At 36.5% G+C, this 20,171-nt stretch overlaps 1 protein-coding gene across 1 annotated transcript; it reads left to right on the top strand.

Annotated features, from left to right (window-relative positions):
- On the top strand, positions 1 to 17,886 carry LOC149830205 (aspartate aminotransferase, cytoplasmic-like). Its single transcript, XM_090016383.1, has 12 exons — positions 1 to 283; positions 2,621 to 2,692; positions 2,898 to 2,959; positions 3,047 to 3,130; positions 4,380 to 4,479; positions 4,557 to 4,677; positions 13,449 to 13,612; positions 14,529 to 14,666; positions 15,547 to 15,668; positions 15,747 to 15,841; positions 16,693 to 16,813; positions 17,495 to 17,886. The coding sequence occupies exons 1-12, from the start codon at positions 68 to 70 to the stop codon at positions 17,580 to 17,582; spliced, it is 1,383 nt and encodes a 460-aa protein (XP_089872509.1). The 5' UTR covers positions 1 to 67; the 3' UTR covers positions 17,583 to 17,886.
- Positions 17,887 to 20,171: the final 2,285 nt, after the last annotated feature.

Below are 20,171 nucleotides of genomic sequence, written 5' to 3'. Positions count from 1 at the left end.
ATTTATTTTTTCAGATTTTTTTTTGGGGTTTTGATTCCTTGCGCAGGGGTTAAGAGAGAAAGAAAATATGGGAAAGGCGCCCACCGTTTCGGTATTTCACTCCCCACCAGTCCCTCCCGCGGACCGCCGACTGAGCGCGATCACCGGGCACCTCGCACCATCCTCTCCTCCTCCTCTTGCCTCCGACCGTCGTAGCTCCGTCGAAATGGCTGCAACTTCCGGCGTCGATGGCGTCTCCTCCTTCGAGAGCATCCTCATGGCTCCCGAAGACTCGATCCTCGGGGTGAGACTTCCTCCGGATTTCGGTGGATCTTCATCTTGATCGATTTCTTTCTTCGTCTAAGTTTACAAAACCGGATTTTTCTATGTGGATCGAGTGTCTCTCTGTTATTATTAGTTGATCCTGTGTATATCTTCTCCTATGTGTATTATACAGCTTTTGTTTTTCTATAGCTGGCGATTTCTTGATCGCTTGTTTGTGCTATGCTAGAACTGAGAAAATCGGGAAGTTTATGGGTTTTTACGGCTCGTTGCCAGAAATTTCGTTATCATTTTGTGGATTATATTGTTTCATTTTTACAAATTTTTTTTTTTTATAGAGAATGAGCTTGCATTTTCTTTCTTTGTCTAAGTTAAAAATTGGATTTTCTATGTAGATCGAGTGTTCCTCGTGCCTTTTTTTTCTCTTTTCCCGATCATCTTTTGCTATTATTAGTTGATCGTGTGTAGATCTTCTCCTCTGTATCTTACACCGCTTTTTTTTTTTTTTGTACTTGAAGATTTCTTGATCGCATGTTTGCGCTATGCTAGAACGGAGCAAAACCCGAATTTTATGGGTTTTAACGGCGCATTGCCAGAATTTTGTTATCATTTTGTGGAATATATTGTTTTATTTTTGCACATTTTGCTTTTTTCGGAGAGGGAATGGTCTCGAATTTCTAGCGCTTTTCAATATAATTTTTTGCTTTTTTTTATTCGCTTATTCTCTCATTTTTTCCCCTTTTTTATCGTCAGTCTCTACAAGCGGTTCGACTCTCTTAACTCTTTTTATTTTTATTTTATTCGTATTCGTATTCGTATTTGTGTAAGTCGTCCTGTTGTTTTTTGGCAGTTTTGAGTAGACGTGTATGTTTCGTCTTCTTTCCTGCATAGCAATTTTAGTTATCAAACTTTTGTTTGTTTCCTTCCGGTTTTACTTGCGGTGTAATATTATCTCTCTCATTTTTTGCTAAATATCTTATCATCGACAGAGATCGATATTTACGTCTTCCTTCCGCTATCTGTCCTCTTTTGCTGTATTCTCGATTTTGTTTCTTAAATCTGGAAAGGGAAAACCAAGCATAACTAATATGATTCGATGCTGTTCAGTTCAAAGAATGATGTGATACCGATGATTGTCCGGCAGGATTATCAAGAACTGCCTTTTTACCATTTTTGTTTATATTTACCATGTATCAGTGTGTTCAGTTCTACTTTTAACTTGCGAGGATTTTTTTTTCTACCTTTTTCAGTTTTGCTTTTACCTTGGGAATTTTTTTACCCACTCTCATTGTGTTGTCTTTGTTAGTTCTGATTTTTCCAAGGCCTGGAGTTTCTCTGAGGTCGTCACTGAGAGTTTCCTGACAAAGACCAGTGATTTACTCTTTGGAATCGTTGTTTCGTACCTAGTGCATAGAGATATGCCGTAGCTTCTGATGTGAATTGATTTATAAGAGAGTTTCATAAGAGATGAGTGCCTCGATTTTTGGTTTTTGTTTGCTAACGGTGGTCAGCTTTGTGGTGCTTCTGTTATCATCTTAGTAACAACTAATTGATTTGAGTATTCATTTGTGACTCAACTCAAGTGAGATGGTTCATCCTCCTTAACCTATGTGATTTGTTTAAAAAATAGATCTGGGAATACACATTAGGATTATGTATGTCTAGAGGGTGACAAATCCTATACTATGCAGTTAATTTTGGTGGCTGGCTGCAACATCTACCATTGCTGCGTTTGTAATTAGAAGCATTCCACAAGGATAGGAGGAAATGGTGCCATTTTTCTCATTTTGATTAGGTGGTCCCCGTGCCTGCTAATAAAACAAAAATGTAGAAAGTAAAAGTTTGGCTAGGTGAAAAAGGGGCACATGTTTGATGGTAGTCCATCTTTATCTTTTCTGCCATGCATAACCAAAGGCAAGAATAGGCAAGGTTTTAGGTCATCATTTTATTAGGCTGGTATAGTCTGTTAAGGCGTATTTTAATTCACGGTTTCTTTCCCAAACTGCTAGTCCTTTTTGGTTCTCACTGCAAACGTATTCCAAAGGCCCAAAGTGGTGGTTATGTTCACAGTCATGCAAGTTCTTTTCTTAGAGTTGGATGTGGATGAAATTCTTGGTCATTAATATGAATCAGAAGATGATGAAGTAATTTGCTGCAGTCGGTAATATTTGGCCTTTCTATGTAAATAAAAGAAGTTCCATGCATCTTCTGTTGGTTCATGTGCATATGTATCTTTAATATATCATGCTTTTGGATTATGAAGCACCTGCGCTTGCACATATTTCGTTTTTTCTCTTCCTTTTTTCTCTTTTTCATGTCCTCTCCCGCTAAAGTTGTTTGTGCCTGTAATTTCAACCAGGTGACTGTTGCATACAATAAGGACCCCAGCCCTCTAAAACTAAATTTGGGAGTTGGTGCTTACCGGACAGAGGTACAGGATTTGATTTTGTGTTGATTGATGCTTTTAGTTCTCTACTTGGAAAAGGATGAAACCTCTACCTTTTTATGCTTATATGGTAATCAGTTTCCTTTGCACACAAATATATGAAAAATAGGCAAAATTGTAATTTGGTTTGGACAATCCCATTTCCTTTATTTTAGCTCATTTTTCATGCCAATCTTGTGTCTGAGAGTAGGAAGCGAAACCACTCGTTCTGAACGTTGTGAGGCAAGCTGAGCAGCTTTTAGTAAATGACAGGTGATGGACTTCACTTCAAAAAGCTCTGTATTTTATGTATTGGTAATTTGGTACTTCTTGCATTAACATAAGATTTCATGGTTCCAGTTCTCGTGTTAAGGAGTATCTTCCAATTACTGGATTAGCAGCTTTCAATAAATTAAGCGCCAAGCTCATTCTTGGCTCTGACAGGTTCGGCTCGTTCCAATTAAAAGAAAAAAGTTGTTCCTGTGATTGCTTCTTCTCTAGGCTTCGTTCTTGATTGCTTTATGCTTTTTCTCTAGGCTTGGCTCTTGGTTGCTTCTTTGGTTCTTTGGGGCCTTCTGTTTTTTTGAGTTTTATAACAAGGACCATGTAGATGCAGTACCTATGTTCTTCTCTTCTCTTACTGGTGTTCTTATCAAACAATATATATGTTCTTTTCTTCTACTGATTTACAATACCTCATTGGGATTGGTTAAGGACTTGCGTTTTTGTCAGAAATATAAAAACTCTTTGTTTCAATGAAACAACGGGATTGACGTCCTAGACTTGAGAAGTGTTACTGCCGTTAAATTTTAAAATTGTACTTGGTATATGTAGGAACTTATGGAAATGTTTGGTTATTATGTCTTCTTGGAAATTTCTTGTATTGCTTTCTTTATAATGTTTATCTCCTTTTGTTGACTGGCATACTACCTTGTGCACGTATAAATGCATATAGTTTGCCAATATTAATTAAGAATGCATTTCTTAATTTCTATGCAAAGAGGGATTGAATGAGATAACATAATCAAGGTGTCTCGGGTTCGAATCCCATAAGGTTATCCCCCAGCTTGCCTATCAGTTGCTTTTTCTATAGGAAGAATTGTATCTTGTCATTTTCATTATAGAAATTTTAAACATATTTTCTTTGGTGTAATTTATCCATTAATATATGTTGGACCAATTATTTAGTTCTGTAAAACTGCAATTCCAATAGTGGAAAAGTTTTTAATAGAAAATGAAGAAGTCATGCAGCATTCTATGTACTTTTCTCTTCAGCTAATGTTTTATCCCTTCTAAACATTATTGAACTAAATAAGCATTCTATCTTTGATTTTTTTCTTCTAACAGCCATGAGAGAGAGAGAGAGAGAGAGAGAGAGAGAGAGAGAGAGAGAGAGAGAGAGAGAGAGAGAGAGAGAGAGAGAGCAACATCTTCATTTCTACGAGAGGAATTCTGTTTTAGCATCTCCTAATATGAAAATTTTAGGCATTTTTCTTTTGGTGTAATTTCTTTCCTTGTAATTTGGACTATTTAGTTAGTTTCCCCAACACTCCAATAAAAAAAGTGAGATTGAAAAAAATATATATTGGAACAAAAAGCAAGGATGCTATGTACTTAACGTTCCTTTTCAGTCGGTGTGTTTTCCCCCTTTTAAACATTGTTGATATAAATAATCATGCCTTCCCAAAAACAGCCCGGCCATTCTGGAGGGAAGGGTTGCCACCGTGCAATGTCTATCTGGTACTGGCTCACTGAGGGTTGGTGCTGAATTTCTGGCAAAACACTATCACCAGGTACCATTTCCAGAATATCTTTTGGAGAATGAGTTAAAAGAAATCTTGACACTTGAATGGAATATGCATTTCTGCAGCGTACCATTTACATTCCACAACCAACATGGGGAAACCACCCAAAAGTCTTTGCTATGGCAGGTTTATCTGTGAAGACTTACCGGTACTATGATGCTTCTACTCGTGGGCTGGACATTCAAGGTACAATGTTATTTCTTATTTTAGTCTTTGACCTGGGTTATCTTCTTATAGATATATAAGCATGGATGATCCTCCCTAATTGATTTGCTACTTGTTTAGTAGTTGACAAGTATAGTTTTAATTACCAGTTTGCGGTAGGCCAGTGACAGCCAGCGTAAAAACTTAGTCACACCCAATGAATATGAACCAATATGTGAATTTCCCTACTAAGCAATGCTCTGTACTCTATAGGACCGGAGGCAGTGATAAGTGGGCAAGGGTAGCTAGGACTTTGCCCAGAAGCGATGCGTCAAACCGGCGCCCGGGGGTGGGGTCAAATAGGCAAGGGTTCCCGCACTTTGTTGGACGGGTGAGGGTAAAAAAAGATAGTTCAAGTCCATACAATTAGGTTAGCCGCTTGGAACATAGGGTCTTTAACTAGTAAGTTGGTAGAGTTAGTAGATGTTATGTGTAGGAGAAAGATTGATATTTTATGTTTACAAGAGACCAAATGGGTCGGAGAGAAAGCAAAAGTGATACAACCTTGGGGATATAAGATTTGGTATACAGGAATACATAGGAATAGGAATGGAGTTGGGATTGTTATTAGTCGTGAGTTTATAGATAATGTAGTTGAGGTCTGTAGGAAGGGGGATAGGATTATACTTATTAGATTAGTAATAGGTACGGATATTATTAATTTTATTAGTGTTTATGCACCTCAAATCGGTTTAGACGATTCCATTAAGCGTCAATTTTGGGAAGATTTAGACGGAGTAGTACAAGGGATATCTCATGGAGAAAAGATTTTCTTCGGCGGAGACCTTAATGGACATGTAGGCATTAGTAGGGATGGATTTGAGAGTATCCATGGAGGCTATGATATAGGAGAAAGAAACGAAATTGGAGAAAGGATTTTAGATTTTGGTTTATCCTATAATTTGATCTTAGCCAACACGTGGTTTAGGAAGAGGGAGTCTCACCTAGTAACGTTTAAAAGTGGGGTTAATAAGAGTCAGATAGATTTTTTCCTACTCAGAAAGAGAGATAGGGGTTGTTGCATCGATTGTAAGGTTATACCGGGAGAAAGTGTAGCTACACAGCATAGAGTCTTAATTTTAGATCTTGAAATTAGAAAATGTCACAAAAGGGATAGACATAAGATAGATCCTAGAATTAAGTGGTGGGCACTGAAAGGAGCTAAACACGGAATGTTTGTAGAACAGGTAGCTAAGGAAGCTAATTGGTGTCTCGAGGAAGATTCAGAATCAATGTGGTATAAGATAGCGGGTTGCATGTGAAAGGTGGCGAAGGAGGTTTTGGGTGAGTCTAAAGGCGATGCACCTCTAGGTAAGGATGCATCATGGTGGAACGAAGATGTCAAATTAGCTATTAAGGTTAAAAGAGAGTGTTATAGAAATCTCAGCAAGAGTCGTGATAATGAGAATTTGGAGAAGTATATGATAGCAAAGAAGGAAGCTAAAAAAGTAGTTCGAAACGCGAGGAATAAGGTATATAAGGAGGTCTGTGACAAGTTGGATACCAAGGAGGGCGAAAAGGATATTTATAAGCTTGCAAAGATGAGAGATATGAAATCGAGGGATATGGGTATGGTTAGATGTATCAAAGATGAAACACAAAGGGTTTTAGTTAAAGATGAGGAGATTAAGGAGAGATGGAAAGATTATTTTGATAAGCTGTTTAATGGAAGGCATGCCCAGGATCTTGGCGACTTCTCCATTCCTTTACATGAAATGAATCGTGACTTCATGTGCAAGATTCAAAAGAAAGAAATTGCAGAGGCTTTGAAGAAAATGCATTCCAGAAAAGCAGTTGGCCCAGATGGTATACCTATCGAGACTTGGAAATGCTTGGGGGAGAAAGGTTTAGTATGGTTGACAAATCTTTTTAACAAGATTTGGCGGACAAATAGGATGCCTAATGAGTGGAGGAAGAGTACTTTTGTGCCTTTCTATAAGAATAAGGGTGATATACAAGATTGCGCAAACTATCGTGGTATAAAACTCATGAGTCATACTATGAAACTTTGGGAGAGGGTGATTGAGTATAGGTTGAGGAAGGTTGTCATGATATCGGAGAATCAATTTGGTTTTATGCCTGGAAGATCAACTATGAAAGCTATACATCTTATTAGACAACTTATTGAGAGATATAGAAAGGGGAACAAAGATTTGCATATGATTTTTATTGATTTGGAGAAGGCATACGATAGAGTACCTAGGGATGTTCTCTGGTGGACAATGATGAAGAAAGGTATCTCTCTCAAGTACATTAGCTATGTCACATGGGTGCGGCACTTCCAAAAAACCCGGGTGCGGGGGTGCGGTAGGGGCAAAAATGTATATATATATATAGAAGGGAGTCGGGGGTGAAGACTTGTTACCCACATTCTGCTTGTTGTGTACTTTAGCTCAACAGGACAAAATTGATGAGCCGAAAGGATTGACAATCTGATCGACCCTGCCTGCTGCGTTCTGCTGACTGTCATGATTCAATCATGTTTGAAACTCCCTGGTCTTCACGGAAAAAAATATAAGCAAAAGGTTTGACGTGGTTTGTTGGAGAGAGAGTCTTCACGAGGCCTACGACGCCACTGCCACACCACTGCCTAGGGTTCTTCAAATTTCATTTTATATACAGTTGCACACAGATGACAGCTAAAAGAAATTTATTGGATTTGACATGTGGAAAAGAGAGGTCTACACAAGGCTACGACTAGAGCACCTCGTCAGGAGAAAAGTGAATACTAATAGCCACCAAGGCTCTACTCTACCACCATCATTATCATTTATTATCATTTATTATGGAGAGAGAAAATCCTTGACGAAAAAGGAATTGGTTGGTTGAAGCATAAAGACTTCAAAAGGCTCTTGAATTTTGGTTTTAATTTTTGAGGAAGATGGATCATCATTTCCAAGTTAACAGTATGTTTTCCAACGCTTTGAATTAATTGTTTGGAGGTAGGAATAACATGGGATGCCAACAAAGCTCGTCAGATGTTGTGGACACAAGTGCCCCTTTATAAAACAAGAGCAACAGCAGCAAGCAACTGCTGTCCAGAAATTTTTTTTTTTAAATTTTGCATCTCATTTCGTAGGGCAAAATTTTTTTTTTAAAAAAAAAATCCAAACAAAAATGGACCGAAATGATCCTGGGTGCGGTCAACGCACCCAGGATCGGGTTGACCGCACCCGCACCCGCGTCGAGTCGCGTCGACGCGGGTGCGGCACCCTGCTAGCCGAATCCCTGTGACATAGTACATTAGTATAATTAAAGATATGTACGAAGGAGTAGTAACCAATGCCCGCACTTGTGCAGGGGTGACAACCAACTTTCCTATAACGGTTGGGTTACATCAAGAATCTGCATTAAGCCCTTTCCTTTTTGCTATAGTGATAGATGAACTTACGAGATCAATTCAAGAAAATGTGTTGTGGTGTATGTTGTTTGCTGATGATATTGTTTTGATTGATGAGTCTAAAGTTGGGGTTAATGCTAAGTTAGAATTATGGAGACAGACTTTGGAAGCAAGAGGTTTTACGTTGAGTATGTTAAAATGTAAACTGTAATATATATATATATATATATTATTTAATATTGTTATATTTTCTTTTATTATTTTATTTTTCTTTATTTTCTTTTTTAGCATCTAGTTCAATAGAAACTAGATATTTGATACAGTCAAGTTCCAATCTGTTGGAACTTGACTGTGCAAATAGCTGTTGGACTGTAGTCCAACAGCTATAATAAATGCTGTTGGACTGTAGTCCAACAACTATAATAACAGACGTTGGACTACAATCCAACGTCTCTTTTGGAGAGCTCAAAATGAGCTCTCCTCTCTCTTCCATTTTTTTGTATATATAGGGGTGAACCCCTTCAATGTAAATTACTATGCTTCTTAAGCTTTTTGTTCATGAATAAAGTATTATTTATTTTTCAAGTGTTCTTCCTTTTATACCCTTTCAAGGGTCATGCTTGTAGTGTCTCCAATAGACACTTGTTTGTGAGTTATTCGTGCATTTGTTGAAGACCACCATTTCATTACACGGTATCAGAGCTACGAAATCCTTAGATCTTGAAGTGCTTCCACCTCGATTTCCGTGCCACATTTACAAAAGGTGTTTCATCACCTTGTTCTTGGCTCAAGAAGATTTGTTTGAAGAAAGGCGAACTTGTGCTACAAAAATTTTTGGTTTTGTATCCTCTCTTATTCCCTTGTCTACTCTTTTTCTTTTCTTTTTATTTTTCTCTCTCTCTCTCCTCCTATTTATTCCTCTCTTACCCTTGTAAAAGATGGATGACAATGATAAGATCACCATCATTCCTATGAAGCTAAATGATACTATGTAATGTGGGCTTCGATTATGAAGCACCACATTTGGGGAAAAGGTTTATGGGGTACAGTGGATGGTTCCGATTTGGAACCTAAACTATCTCTTACCAAGAAAGAGGGTGATAAAGAGGTTCCTCTAACGGAAGAAGAGAAGAGTAAGGCGTTAGCCACTTATGAAAAGAAATGGAAAGAGTGGAGGATAGGGCATGCAAAAATTATGTCATGGCTCATCAATAGCATAAACATTAAAAAATGCTCTAGTCTAGCTAAGTTTGAGCATGCCGATAAGGCTTGGGAATACCTCAAAAACATGTATTCCCTTAAAGCTATTGCACATGTATGCAATTTACAAGACAAAGTTCAGACAATGACTCAAAAAGATAAAACTATTCAAGAATATTATAATGAGTTGTCCGAACTTTGGGAAGAGTTGGCTCTTCTTGAGCCCAAATGGCATTGTGCCGAAGATATCGAGTTTCGCCAAAAGCAACTCGATATGAAACATTTCTATCAATTTGTGAATGGTCTAAGGCCGGAGTTTGAATCCACCAAATCGGCCCTATTACATCGTGGAAAAATTCCTTCTATTGTTGATACTATAGAAAAGCTCTTTATGGTCTTAAACAGGCTCCAAAAGCCTGGTATGACCGATTTAGTCATGTTATGTTTGATATTGGTTTTCAACCTTGTTTAACTGACACTGCTTTGTTTGTTAAGAAATCTGATGCATGCATCATTATTCTTCTTCTCTATGTGGACGATATGATCATCATCGGAGGCGACAAACAAAGAGTTGCAAATATCAAATCTCTTCTTAAAACTCACTTTGAAATGACTGACTTAGGTTTATTAAGATATTTTTTAGGCATTGAAGTTGCTTATTCCCCTCGGGGGTATTTGATATCTCAATCTAAATTTGCTCTTGATATCGTTTCCAGGTCTGAAATTACATATGATAAGAAAGTAGACACTCCAGAAGTTGTCAATGTTAAAATGAAAATTGATGATGGAGAACTTCTTGATGATCCTACTCCTTATAGACAGCTTGTTGGAGCTCTTTCTTATCTTTTCATTACTAGGCCAGATATAACTCATGCAGTTCATACAACCAGTCAGTTTCAGCATGCTCTCACCTCCGTGCATATGGGAGCAATTTTGCGTATTATTAGATACTTAAAATCCTCTCTTTCACGAGGACTCTTCTTGTCTGCTTCATCTTCATTAAATTTAATTGCATATACTGATGCTGATTGGGGAGGTGATCCCAATAATAGACATTCAACTACTGGTTTTTGTGTGTTCCTAGGTGAAGCCTTAATTTCGTGGAGGTGCAAGAAGCAGCAGAAAGTCTTTTTTTCCTCCACCGAAGCTGAATACAGAGCCATGACAACCACCACTATGGAGGTTGTTTGACTCAGACGATTGCTAGCGGATATGAGAGCTAAAGCAACACAAGCTTCAAAGATGTGTTGTGACAACAAAAGTGCGATCTATATTGCAAGCAACCGGACATTCCATGAGCGCACTAAACACATTGAGATGGACTGTCACTATGTCAGAGAGGAATACTTACATGGAACCATTGATCTGCCATATGTTACATCAGAATATCAATTAGCAGACTTCTTCACCAAGCCTCTCGCTGCTCCCAGATTTCACTTTCTCTTAGACAAACTTTCGCTCATTGTACCGTAAGTTTGAGCGGGAGTGTTAAAATGTAAACTGTAATATATATATATACATATATATATATATATATATTACAACAACAACTACGCCTTCATCCCAAAACAATTGGGGTCGGCAATATGAACCAACAAAGAAAATCATTATGGGTCTTCCACATGAATCCTTCTCCTCCATTCATTTCTATCCAATGCCATGTCCTCAGTGAGGTTCAAAGCATTCATATCCTTTCTTATCACCTCCATCCATGTCTTCCTAGGCCTACCCCAACCTCTTTTAACTAATATATTTTCCCATTTCTCCATCCTTCTAACTGGAGCATCATTAGGCCTTCGTCGAATATGTCCAAACCACCGTAAACGATTCTCTCTCATCTTATTTTCAATGGGTGCAACGCCTAACTTCTTACGTATCTCCTCGTTCCGAATCTTATCTTTTATTGTATTTCCACACATCCATCTCAGCATACGCATCTCATCTACACTCATTTTTTGAATATGATGTCTCTTGGCAGCCCAACATTCCGTACTATATAGTAAAGCGGGCTTAATAGTCGTCCTATAAAACTTTTTCTTCAACCGCAATGGCATTCTACGATCGCACAACACTCCAGTTGCACTCTTCCATTTCATCCACCCAACTTTTATCCTATGATTTACATCTCCATCAATTTCTCCATACTTTTGAATGATAGATCCCAAATATTTGAAAGAATCATCCACCGGTATTTCGTGCTCACCAAGCTTCACTACACTCCCATCACTACTTTGTTGCTTACTAAATCGACATTCTATGTATTCTGTCTTACTCTTACTCAACTTAAAACCTCTTGCTTCCAATGTTTGTCTCCATAATTCTAACTTAGCATTAACCCCAACTCTAGACTCATCAATCAAAACAATATCATCAGCAAACAACATACACCACGGCACATTTTCTTTAATTGATCTCGTGAGCTCATCCATCACTATAGCAAATAGGAAAGGGCTTAAAGCAGATCCTTGATGTAACCCAACCGTTATAGGAAAATTGGTTGTCACCCCTCCACAAGTGCGGACATTGGTTACTACTCCTTCATACATATCTATAATTATGCTAATGTACTTGAGAGAAACACCTTTCTTCATCATTGTCCATCAGAGAACGTATATTATTTATTATTATTATATATATTTTTATTTTCTTTTTTTATTTTTCTTTATTTTCTTTTTTAGCATCTAGTTCAATAGAAACTAGATATTTGATCCAGTCAAGTTCCTGTTGGAACTTGACTGTGCAAATAGCTGTTGGACTGTAGTCCAACAGCTATAATAAATGTTGTTGGACTGTAGTCCAACAGCTATAATAAGAGACGTTGGACTACAATCCAACGTCTCTTTTGGAGAGCTCAAAATGAGCTCTCCTCTCTCTTCCACTTTTTTGTATATATAGGGGTGAATCCCTTCAATGTAAATTACTATGCTTCTTAAGCATTTTGTTCATGAATAAAGTATTATTTATTTTTCAAGTGTTCTTCCTTTTATACCCTTTCAAGGGTCATGCTTGTAGTGTCTCCAATAGACACTTGTTTGTGAGTTATTCGTGCATTTGTTGAAGACCACCATTTCATTACAGAGTAAGAGTAAGACAAAATATATGGAATGTCGGTTTAGTAAGCAACAAAGTAGTGATGAGAGTGTAGTGAAGCTTGGTGAGCAACAAATAGCGGTGGATGATTGTTTCAAATATTTGGGATCTATCATTCAAAAGAATGGAGAAATTGATGGTGATGTAAATCATAGGATTAAGGTCGGGTGGATGAAATGAAAAAGTGCAACTGGAGTGTTGTGCGATCGTAGAATGCCATTGCGGTTGAAAGGAAAGTTTTATAGGACGACAAATAGACTCGCTTTACTATATGGTACGGAATGTTGGGCTGCCAAGAGACATCATTTGCAAAAAATGAGTGTAACTGAGATGCGTATGCTTCGATGGATGTGTGGAAATACACTAAAAGATAAGATTCGGAACGAGGAAATACGTAAGAAGGTAGGCATTGCATCCATTGAAAATAAGATGAGTGAGAATCGTTTACGATGGTTTGGGCATATTCGGCGAAGGCCTAATGATGCTTCGGTTAGAAGGATGGAGAAATGAGAAAATCTATTAGCTAAAAGAGGTCGGGGTAGGCCTAAGAAGACTTGGATGGAGATGATAAGAAAGGATATGAATGCTTTGAACCTCACCGAGGACATGACATTGTATAGAAATGATTGGAGGAGAAGGATTCATGTGGAGGACCCAAAATGATTTTCTTTTTGGTTCATATCGCCGACCCCAAGTGTTTGGGATGAAGGCGTTGTTGTTGTTGTGTGATGGACAAGCCATTTAGCCCAAATTACATCTGATAAGCACTCTTGCTGACTGACTGAATTGAGCAGCCATTTTTACACCAAACAGTATAGCTAGATGCAGAAGCCTTTGTTACACAAGTCACTGTAGCGACCTCACCTTATCTAGAATGTACCTTTTCTGCCATTCAGCATATATAGTTCTTACTTGTTCAGTCCAAGTAGAAGTGATATAATATTGGAAATGTATAACTGTTTGTGAGTCTGTGTTTGGGCCATTTTTTAAATATTTTTATGATAAATATGAAGTTTTGATGATTTTTATCAACCATTTGCACATCTGTCTTGCAAATTTTCACGTTCTTCTAATGGCCTAGCATCTTCCTGTGCTCATGGTGGTTTCTATAAATGCCAATCAGGCCTACTTGATGATCTCAACGCTGCACCATCTGGGTCTGTCATTCTTCTCCATGCATGCGCCCACAATCCAACTGGTGTTGATCCACTTCCTGCCCAGTGGGAAGAAATCAGGAAGTTGATCAGAGCTAAAGGACTACTACCTTTCTTTGATAGTGCTTATCAGGTGAATATTTAGAATAACTTATTCTATCATCTTTTATTAGTTATTTTTCCAAGAAGGATTAAAGGTTGATTGTCATTATCTAATTATTAAAGGTGAGCTCATTACAACTTTGGAACAATTTTATCTTTCTATGCTATTTTGATCCAAAACATAGTTGCCAGAAATTAATATGGGTATTGGACCTATTGGTACAATATGAGGCATTGGTAATGGTACGTGTATGTTTATGATTTTAAAAAAAAATTGATACGTGCTTGTACTAAACATCGATACAATTTTTAAAATAATCAAATGAGTTTCTAAAAAATTAATGTCATAAAATGATATTTCTGTATATATTTTCATAAAGATACCTATGAATGAAAATAGCTAAACATGCAAATTTAATCAAACATTATTGTACTTTTAACTTTTCTATATCATAACATTACAATGCTTATTGAAAATAGTGTCTTTATAGTAATGACATTGTTATTTACGTGTAAAAATCTTAATAGGAATAAGTTTCGGTACTTATTTGTGATATAATGGAAGTGAGTTCATACTGGACATTATATGAGTTTCCCAAGTAATTGTGATGAGTTTCTTGTACATCTGGTACTTCCATTTGTATTTTCGGAAATGAGTTCTCTAACAGTACAAGTACACCCGATACACATGTGCTAGGGTGTACTGAGTACCATTGAAACTATGCTCCATAATTTCACTGGTATTTACATTTCTTAATCAACAGTAGATTTTTTTATTTGTTTTCTCCCCTCCTTTTTACAAGGACAGGTTAAGATTGATCGTCACCTTCTAAATGTAATGAGGGTTCATAGAATTTTTTGGAACTTCATCTCTTCATTTGGCAGACTCAATTTTCTCGGCTGCCTTTGTACTTCTCATTATACTGAAGAAACATTTCCTTTTTCAGGGGTTTGCTAGTGGAAGCTTGGATGAAGATGCACGGTCTGTTCGCATGTTTGTTGCAGATGGAGGTGAATGTCTTGTTGCTCAGAGTTACGCAAAGAACATGGGACTCTATGGAGAGCGTGTTGGAGCACTCAGCATTGTAAGACTGATGGACCTTTAATTTTTAATTACTTAACAGATGGTGTGTTCCATTTTGCATGTGCTGGCTGTGGTAGATGTTGCCAGTGGGGTCCTGTGTTTTTCCATAAATGTTTTGGTTTGATTTTCTTCCACAATTTCCTTTTTGCCTTTAAAACATTGTTTAAGAATACCGTGAAATAAGGATATATCTTTGAGAAAACATGTTTTGTCCGTGGTCATTACCTCAGATACTATGTCACATGGGTGTGGGTGCAGGGGTGCGGCAAAAAAAAATAATATATATATATATATATAAAGTCCAAAAGTTGGACATAAATGACCCTGGGTGTGGTCAATGCACCCAGGGTCAGGTTGACCGCACTGGGTGCCGCACCCGCACGTGCACCCGCGTCGCGTCGACGCGGGTGCGGCACCCAGTTGGCCGAGTCCCTGTGACATAGGTCGAATGTAATGAACTGATAAAAATAAACACTTATTTTCTATGCACGTCAAAGAAAACCAGTAGTTCTCATTTGTATTTTACAAGACCAATATATATGGAGACAGACTTTGATGATGCCATCTGTGTAAAGTTTCACCTGACACAAATCCCCATGTGGGTTTTGACAACTGCAGTTGTGTTTTATTATGTATCAATTGGCTTTATTTTAGTTTTTCTGTTCCCTTGTATGTTGGAGCTATTCATTCAGTGAATATGACTAGTCCATTATATCTGAGGATTTCCATGACTTTCAGGTGCTGACTTCATGTCAGTAGTGTACTTTTTAAATACTCGTATATATGTCTGCTGGAAGAATATAACTATCTAGATTGTCATATGCTTAGGAGCTGTCCTTCACCAATTCATTATGTCTTACCTGTGTGAGTTCCTCTTTCAGGTTTTGAAGTCAAATGCTGTTGCCATCAGGGTTGAGAGTCAGCTGAAACTAGTGATCAGACCCATGTATTCTAACCCACCAATTCATGGGGCTTCCATTGTGGCAACTATTCTCGGAAACAGGTACAGAAGAGATTTCCTGATAAATTATTTTCTAATTCTAATTGCAGTCAGAAGTCTAATTTATGGAAACCATGACAGTGAAATGTATAATCAGTGGACGGTTGAGTTAAAAGCCATGGCTGATCGGATCATTAGCATGCGTCAGAAACTCTTTGATGCTTTACGTGAAAGGGGTATGCTACTGCTGCTCTTTCCTTATTGTTTTGAACATGGGTATAAAACTATTGGCTAACTTGTCAAATGGATTTGAACTTGAAAGGCAATCCACTCGAGTAGTATCAGGAAATCTTGTGCTCTACGGAGGCTTCCAAAGTTTCCATGGTCTTAGTTGGCCAAGTGTGCTGTGTGAATTTGGTGTCCTGACTCTCATTGTTGTTTATATGATGGTAGCATGCTCATAGAATGTGATCTTTGTAGTGGGTGCACTTTTTCCTGGTTGAGCTTGTGCATGTGCTTGTGCTTGCAGGTCTTTGAACATTGGTGAAGACCATGTCATTTTAAAGTGTCTAGGGATAAACGATTCAAAAGTTTTGTTTTCACAGGATTTTTATAATTTTTTTTTCTGTTGAAAATGTTGCTGCTAGTTTCCTAAGAGACCCATCCTTTAGAATTGTTTAGACAAATTACCTTATCAATATTACCCCAATGTTGGTAATTCTGGGTTTAGACACAGACACAGATGCATGTGCACATACTTGTACAGGAGTAGTTAATGGTTACAGCTCTTGGTGGGCCATAAGTAGTGGTAAACTGGTAAACACACGGATTTTCCTGTGTTATAGTGGTAAACTGGTAATTAGTTACTATTAAATAGAGTCTGAATTTTAAGGTTTTCTATATTCAGAGGTAAAATTCAATAATTTTGTACTAAAAGTAATTGCATTTGATCCATTCTTCTGATTGTCGAGGAGGTATTGGAGTAGGTACTCATCCAGATCTTATGCTTCATAATTTAACCTGGTTTTTTGAATGCTAAAAGTATTAATATCTGATTGCTTCTGAAAATGTATGTATTTCATGGCAGGTACTCCTGGTGATTGGAGTCACATTGTCAAGCAGATTGGCATGTTCACTTTTACAGGATTGAACACTGAACAGGTGGCATTCATGACTAGGGAATACCACATTTACATGACATCTGATGGGTAAGCATTCTATGGGAGTGCTTTTGCATTCTTTTTTATTGTATGATATTGATAACAAATGGTAGCATTTTTTTTAGATGACATTTGCGTATAAATCTCCAAGATAGAGCGTTGAACATAGTCTGCCTTAGAGATTCATGATTTTCAGCACTTATCCAATGTTATCTCGACTTTACTTTTTTTCCCTAAAAATTCTCTTAAAAGATGAGGAAGCCCTGCTTTTGCCCTTGTAGTATATTATGAAAAACACAGTAGTTTGGAGGTTTAAAAACTGTCACATTGGATTCCATCCTGCTTTTGGAGCAGGCTTGTAACTGGAAAGGGATGCAGGCAGCTGCAACAAAAAACATTCCCAGAGGCCGACCCTTGAAATGTCTTGAAGAGTTTGCTCAAAAACCATAAATTTGGAACTACGGCTCAAGTATTCTTGCATTATTCCACCAAGTGGAGAACCTTTGCACAGTAACTCTTTAGACTGTGTGTGCGATTGTCAGTTCTTAATAATGTTTCAGGCTTGTTGTCTGGGACAAAATGTTGAAATGTTCTCCTCCACTGGATCAGAAAATCCAAACTTTATCCCTCACCTCAAAGGAAAAAAAAAGGAAAGAACTGGGATAATTGTTTTTTCTTTTAAGATGCTTTGTTATTTGTAGTGACTCAATTTCGGCATGCATTGTGCAGGCGTATCAGCATGGCAGGGTTGAGCTCAAGGACTGTTCCTCATCTTGCTGATGCTATACACGCTGCGGTAACAAAGAGTATCTCGTAATCGTGAATGAACTGCTTAGGTCAATAAGGCAGGGTATTTTCACTCTGCCAGAGGTTTCTACCTTTTTGAATTTCTTGCGATTAATTATTAAGAAGAGAAATCAGACTGTTTTTTCTCAATGCCATGTAGACCTCATAGGATAATTCAGTATATCGATTTTGACTGGAAATATTTTGCGCTTGTTTGACTTATCTGCACCATAACTTTTTATATTCTGTTGGTTGCCTCTGGAAACTTTCTGTAATGATACGAGCAAAAAAAACGGCGCAAGATATTGCTTCTTTAACAAAATTGGTTGGTAAAACAAGAGCGGTAGTAAGATGTTTTTGCCTTAGACTACTCTGTTGCGAATTATATTATACTTCTGCTGCTGCTGCTTTTTTTGCTTGAGCAAGCAATGTGGATAAGGTGCATTCACTCTAGGGTTATTAAGATACTGGAGTTTTGATGAAAACTTGTCAGCTCTCCTTGGATCGTGTAATGCACAACTTCAATTTAGAGTTTCCACTTGAGCTGCTTCAGTTGGTAAAACCCTTGAGGTCTCCCTTGCCTACAGGGGAATACACATGCTACCTGTGGGTTTCGAAAAAGTAACGCCCCGTCAACAACCTGGTGACATTCATAACTGCTTGGGATTGTTTCTCTTTTTTTTTTATGATGATGGACCTGCCAGGGCGTAAGATCTCTCCACGGCTGATTCACCCAGTTACGCCCATGAGTAGACCTCAGGCTGGCCTTACCCAGGGGTGGCTCGAGAAGTTGAGGCCCTAATTTTTTTTTCATTGTACATAAAAATTCTGTTATTTATTTAAAGTGGTTACACCTTTTTTTCTTAAATTCTTTATATCCTCCATATTTACTAATTGGGTTCATATATATATATATACCAAAAAGACATAAAATAGTTTAAAAAATATGATCTAAAATACACATTTCTTGCTTTTAGTGATGCAAATGTATTGATTAAATCTTTATAGTCAAGTTTTGGCATTATAATTCTTTTAATATATAGCATAGTTAATCCACTTAATCTTTGGTGTGACATAGTTGTTCTTAAATATGACTTAATCAATTTTAATTTTGAAAAACCTCTTTCGGTAGAAGTAACGGTAACATATATGGTATATGCATTTGAAAAAAAATTATTTTTTTTACAAAAGTCAGTGTGTCAGTTGGATTCTTTATTTTATTTTTTAAAATTTCTCTTATGACTTTTAACTTTAAAAATAAATCTAACTTTTAACTCTAAAAATAAATCTGAGTCATCTATATCCAAATATATATCAAATTTTTAAAAAATGCAAGTTTAACACAAGAAGCTTTTAAAACTTTTATCATCTAATGTTAGTTTTTCTAAGTCAAATAAAAAACCAAAATAATCACCATATTTTTTAAATTGTTCAAATCTAATGTTAACGAAGGAGATGACTTGATCAACAATAAATATAAAATAATTAATTCTAAAAGATTCTTTTGCTGATTGCATAGATTCATTACTAACATTCTCATTAAAATGTTTTTTCTTAAAATTTTTATGTTTTACATGAAAAATAAGCTCTATCTTCATGTTACTTAATCTCTTAAAGATTCAAATTCATTTTCTCTAAAATTTTTAAATTTTTTTAAGAAGGCCTTCTAATTGACTTATAGCAACATCAATATGCATATCTTTAGATTGCAAATTTTTACTAATTGTATTAGGACAAACAACATATCATACCAAATAACCATCTTTAATAAAAATTCAAAATCTTTTATGTCATGTGTCGATAAACTTTCTGCTTCACTTCTTATTTTATCATCTTCACTAATTTTTAATAATTTAAATAATGCATCTTTTATGTATGGTGTTGGTATACTATTGCTTTAATACTTTCAACGCAACTTGGATAATGATTTAAGACTTAGAAATGAAAGTGTCTTAAAAATTTTCATCTTTTTGTAAAAGAAGAAAATAAGCAAAAAATACGTTGTATAATTTCAAAAAATGACAGCTTTAGGATAAGAATTAATCATATAATTAAGTATTAAGTTAAGATTATGACAACCACAGGGTGTGTAAAATGCCTTAGGATTTAAATGTAGTAATCTTTTTTGCACACCTTGATGTTTTCTCTTCATATTAGATTTATTGTCATAACCTTGTCCTCTTACATTATTAATATAAAGTCCAAGACCATTTATTACATTTATTAGTTCATTAAAAAGACCTTGTCCAAATGTGTCATCAAAAATCTAAAAAGAACTCTTCTATTTGTATTAGAATAGTGGAAACATGAGCACATCTTAAAATAAGTATCATTTGTTCTTAATGACTCGCATCGGGTGTACATTCAAGTATTATTAAAAAATATTTTGCTTTAATTTTTAAAATAATAACATTTTTATCAATATTAACTAACAATAATATCACTTCATTTTGTATGTTATCTCCAAGATAATGATTTTATATTTTATTATTTTTAATACGCTTCATATGTTATTTCATTGTTGGATCAAATTTTGCTATCATTTCAATTAAATTTATTTATTTTTATTGTTTTCTTGATATGTATTCTCAAAAAAGTTTTTTTGTGAATTATTTAGTTA

Source organism: Nuphar pumila, chromosome 8 (assembly GCF_984573655.1).
Source record: "Nuphar pumila chromosome 8, dmNupPumi1.hap1.1, whole genome shotgun sequence".
Lineage (NCBI taxonomy): Eukaryota > Viridiplantae > Streptophyta > Magnoliopsida > Nymphaeales > Nymphaeaceae > Nuphar > Nuphar pumila.
Note: the sequence above shows the minus strand (reverse complement) of the source record. Positions and strands in the feature narration are given on the sequence as shown.

Coding starts and splice junctions, on each gene's coding strand:
- LOC149830205 (XM_090016383.1), top strand. CDS start 68: ATGGGAAAGGCGCCCACCGTTTCGGTATTTCACTCCCCACCAGTCCCT. Junction 13,613..14,528: donor TCTTTGATAGTGCTTATCAG/GTGAATATTTAG, acceptor TTCCTTTTTCAG/GGGTTTGCTAGTGGAAGCTT. Junction 16,814..17,494: donor ATTTACATGACATCTGATGG/GTAAGCATTCTA, acceptor TGCATTGTGCAG/GCGTATCAGCATGGCAGGGT.